Genomic DNA, 5,000 nt, shown 5'->3' with positions numbered 1-5,000 from the left:
TATAGACAAGCATTGTCTGTCCGTCTGCTGTCCGGCTAAAACTTTGCAGATAAATTACGAGCACTAAGCAGCTAGAATGTGTAAAAGATGTTGAGTAGTGCAAAAAAATAGTGAAAAGTAGCAAAACTAGAGAGAAAAATAGAAAAAGTAGGAGCTGTTGTGACCGGCTGCCGCTAGATGTTTATACAGCCTACAAGGAAATTCATGCATTTCAATTACCCTCATTTCATCTCATCTGAGATAATATATAGTATGGTATAAATCTGTGAGTAACATGTAAATAATCAATGATTTTTTACATGGGAATCAAACATTGATCCGTAGCTCAGTTCAGTTGACCGGTGAACTCATGAACGCACGTGACGTTCCATTGGTGTGAGGCCTTACAGGGCAGGGGGAGGGGCTACAGGGCAGGGGGAGGGGCTACATGGCAGGGGGAGGGGCTACAGGGCAGGGGAGGGGCTACAGGGCAGGGGGAGGGGGGGGAGGGGGAGGGGTTACGGGGCAGGGGGAGGGGTTGCGGGAGAGTGGGAGGGAGCAGAGAGGGAGAGAGTGGCTGTGTATGTTCAAATTCTACCTCTGTCGTGCTTTGCTCTGTTCTCTAAAGTTGCCTACCCCAGCTTCAAGTTTGATTTCTCTACAGCCAGTACTGTAGTTGTCAAGATTGAATTTGTCCTGTGTGATTATATTATAGCTTTATAATAAAAAGTTGAGTGCTGGATACAAACATGAACAAGCTTTTTCAAGACAAATGCACCAACTGTGAAGTCATGCTGGTTTGAACCCAGAAGCAGGATAAAACACACTTTACTGAGTAAAGGCAAGGTGGACACAGGCAACCAAACAGACAGGAGACAAAGCAAGGGAAGAGAAGCGAGGGAGGAGAAGCGAGGGAAGAGAAACGAGGGAAGAGAAACGAGGGAAGAGAAGCGAGGGAAGAGAAGCGAGGGAAGAGAAACGAAGGAAGAGAAACAAGGGAAGAGAAGCGAGGGAAGAGAAACGAAGGAAGAGAAACAAGGGAAGAGAAACTGCAGAGACAAGATCAGTGGAACGAGGGACAGATGGAGAGGAGTGGGAACGCCTGACAGATGGAAAACACTGAGGACATCTGGTGGACACAACAGGAAATACTGGACCTAGGGAAAAGCAGACAAACACACACACACCCACACAGAAACACACACACACACACACACACACAAACACAAACACACACACACACACACACACACACACACAGAAACACACACACACACACACAGAAACACACACACACACACACACACACACAAATAATAATTCTGTTGGCAAATAATCAGACATCACATCATAAATTATAAGTTATCATCTTCGTGCTTAGTGAGGCAACACAACATTAATTCAGTAAAGAAAAGACTCAGCACGCTTTTGTAAGTTTATGTTATCTTTGTACACTTACAACTGAAGTTACATTGTGTTGTTCCACTGTTTTAATCACATTATGTATTAAGAAGATTTCCATACCTACACAGTAATATTGTGTACTATTGTGTACTTCCCATAGGTTAGTACACAGGTTAAAGCACTGGAATAAGGCCATTTTAAAGTAAAGTGTAACCGTAGGTTATAGTGAACTATGGTTTTACATCCAGTAACAGCAGATCCATTCATCACCAAAACTAAAAACATTCTATTGTCGTTCATCCAATTATTTCTAATCAAATATGAGTTTTCCTGACTGTCTACAAGTCTCTCCATCTGAGTAACAAAGGAAACACCATCTACAGATTTAATACAGAACCAGCCTGACCTCTGACCCAGGTGTTGACCTCTGACCTGTGACCCAGGTCCTGACCTCTGACCTGTGACCCAGGTCCTGACCTCTGACCCTAACTCTCTGTCCTCCACAGACCTTCATAGTGATCAGTAAAGGAAACACCATCTATAGATTTAATACAGAACCAGCCTGACCTCTGACCCAGGTCCTGACCTCTGACCTCTGACCCAGGTCCTGACCTGTGACCCAGGTCCTGACCTCTGACCCTAACTCTCTGTCCTCCACAGACCTTCATAGTGATCAGTAAAGGAAACACCATCTATAGATTTAATACAGAACCAGCCTGACCTCTGACCCAGGTGTTGACCTCTGACCTGTGACCCAGGTCCTGACCTCTGACCTCTGACCCAGGTCCTGACCTGTGACCCAGGTCCTGACCTCTGACCTCTGACCCTAACTCTCTGTCCTCCACAGACCTTCATAGTGATCGGTAAAGGAAACACCATCTACAGGTTTAATGCAGACCCGGCCTGTTACCTGCTCAGTCCATTCAGCGTCGTGAGGAGAGCATCCATCAAGGTCCTCATTCACTCATATCCTTTATGACATCACATTGACATCCATTCTGAATGGTCAGTCATTCTGAGGTTTTTCATTTCTGTATAACAGACCGCAGTTTCATGTCAGATCACTCAGCATTTAATTAATTGATTAATTGGTGCCAATTAATTGGTGCCACCTTGTGGTAAAAATATGTTACAGCACTCAGTCCTGTTTGAAGCTTGTAAATTATTTTCATTTGTAATAGAATCATTTAATCATATTTTATGTAGTAAATAGTTGTGTAATATATGACATAATGTACAGTGAGCTGGTCATTGTTATCCTTTACTTAGACTCTCTTTCTAAAATATAAACGTTATTGCTGAGCTTTTGGCCCTAGGCCATCATCAGAGGAAAGGCATACTTCACTCTGCTGGTTAGTAGTTAATGTAAGGTAATAAACCATTGTAGAGCAGTAAGTTAATAGTTAATGTAAGGTAATAAAGTAGGTTAGTAGTTCATGTGGCTTGTATTTCTCTTTAACATAGTAACATTATTCAGTATATTCATCATGTTGACAATTCTGTCCAACTGCGTCTTCATGACCATGACTGATCCTCCAGCATGGAGCAAGACAGTCGAGTAAGTTACCACACACACACATACACACATACACATCCACAGGACACGGGGTGGGGGGGGGTTCCTGGAGTACGATAAAATAACCTCAGTGGTCATGAAGTGCTTTGAGAGGCTAAATCAAGGACTACATCTGCTCCTCTCTTCCTGGCACTCCGCACCCGCTACAGTTTGCTTACCGCCCCAACAGATCCACAGACGACTCCGTCTCCCAGGTACTGCATACCACCCTCTCCCACCTTGACAACAGGAGGGGGGACTATGTGAGACTACTGTTCATTGACTTCAGCTCAGCTTTCAATATCATTGTCCCCACCAGACTGTTTGATAAGCTGGTGGAGCTAGGACTGAACGACTCCTTGTGCTCCTGGATCCAAATTCTGAAGCCTCCAAATCGCCCCAGGCTAAGCGAGGAGGTGTCCTCCTCCTGGAAGGAGAATCCATATTCCAGCAAGACCCCCATCCAAGGCAAGGGGTGTCTTCTCTGGATTTTGAGGGGATGGATAAACATGCCATGGCCCGTCTGCCACATAAGAAACTGTCAGTGGCAGCTTAGCTCCACCCAAAGCTGTCTGCTACATCGTCCAGGTCACCGACTCTGCCCTCCAAGGCAGACCGGTTCCTGTCCACCATGACTGAGAGGGCATATAAGGCAGCTGCCATGGCGGTGAGGGCGCTTAATGTCACGTCCATGCTCACTGCGTATCAAGCGGAGTTATACGATGACATGGCTGACAAGCCCGACGCAGACATGTGGGACAAGATTTCCACGGTCACTGACATCTGTCTCCTTGTACAGCTAAAGCAGCTGCTCCACCGGCAGAAATGCCAGCGGAGATAAGGAGACATCGCTGGGGAACGAGAGCCGGTGTGAGGGTGAGGAAGAATAGGAGATTCAAATCTTGCCTTCCATCGGTGGTCATGGGCAACGTGAGATCGCTGGCCAACAAGACGGACGAACTCTCAGCCCTGGTGGGCAGTCAACGTCAGTACAGGGAGAGCAATGTGTTGTGCTTCACGGAGACTCGGCTCAATGGGAATATCCCTCAACCCAACTCCTCACTACTTCCAAGCCACTCATTTACATCCTTCAGTGAAATCAGTGAAACTGACCTATCCTCCATAGTCACCAGCATGAAGTCCTCAACCTGTGCCCTCGACCCTATCCCCTCCTTTCTAGTCAAGTCCTGCCTCCCTTCACTCTCCCCACTCATCACCAATATAATTAACTCCTCCTTGTCCACTGGCCTCATCCCCCTCCCCCTCAAGCTCGCTGCTGTCACCCCCATACTGAAAAAACCTGGTCTTGACCCTGACAACCCCAACAACTACCGGCCCATCTCTAACCTCCCATTTCTGTCCAAAATCCTTGAGCGAGCTGTTGCTGCTCAGCTCGACTCCAACAACCTCTACGAACCTTTCCAATCCGGCTTCCGTTCCAAACACAGCACCGAAACCGCCCTACTGAAAATCACCAATGACATCCGTCTCTCTGCTGACTCTCTGAAGGCGCCGCCTTTGATACCATCAACCATTCCATCCTCCTCATACGCCTTCAACACTCCCTCGGCATAACCGGCACCGCCCTCTCCTGGCTAACCTCATATCTCTCTGACAGACACCGATACATCTCCATAAACAACTGCAAATCCTCCACCGCCCCAGTCACCCATGGTGTCCCTCAAGGTTCAGTGCTTGGTCCCCTCCTCTTCATCTTGTACATCCTCCCCCTTGGACAGATCCTCCGCCAACACAGCCTCCCGTTTCCACTGCTACACCGATGACACCCAACTCTACCTCTCCTCCAAGACCATCAGCTCAACCACCCACTCCACCCTCACCACCTGCCTTGCGGACATTAAATCATGGATGCAACAGAATTTTCTCAAACTCAACTGCAATAAATCTGAAGTCCTCATCATCGGCCCAAACTCCCTCACCCGCTCCGCCCAGACCTTCTCACTCAACATCGACGGCTCCATCGTCACCTCCTCCACCCAGGTCCGCAACCTCGGAATCATCCTTGACCCCACCCTCTCCTTCCTACCTCATGTCAACCAGG

The 5,000-nt window shown here is 47.4% G+C and overlaps 1 protein-coding gene across 1 annotated transcript in view; it reads left to right on the top strand.

The window, feature by feature from the left end:
• Window positions 1-5,000, top strand: part of scn4ab (sodium channel, voltage-gated, type IV, alpha, b) — a 75,667-nt gene that overhangs the window by 7,508 nt on the left and 63,159 nt on the right. The window contains exons 3-4 of the mRNA XM_071539161.1: window positions 2,231-2,349; window positions 2,852-2,941. Of these exons, the coding sequence (XP_071395262.1) occupies window positions 2,231-2,349; window positions 2,852-2,941 (209 nt within the window). The remainder of the gene's footprint in view (window positions 1-2,230; window positions 2,350-2,851; window positions 2,942-5,000) is intronic.

This window comes from Centroberyx affinis, unplaced genomic scaffold (assembly GCF_046629955.1).
Source record: "Centroberyx affinis isolate AG114_WGS23_722 - 3 ecotype Tasmania unplaced genomic scaffold, CSIRO-AGI_Caff_v1 ptg003416l_1, whole genome shotgun sequence".
NCBI classification, from domain to species: Eukaryota; Metazoa; Chordata; class Actinopteri; order Beryciformes; family Berycidae; genus Centroberyx; species Centroberyx affinis.
The sequence above is the reverse complement of the archived record's forward strand: the minus strand, read 5'-3'. Positions and strand labels throughout refer to the sequence as shown.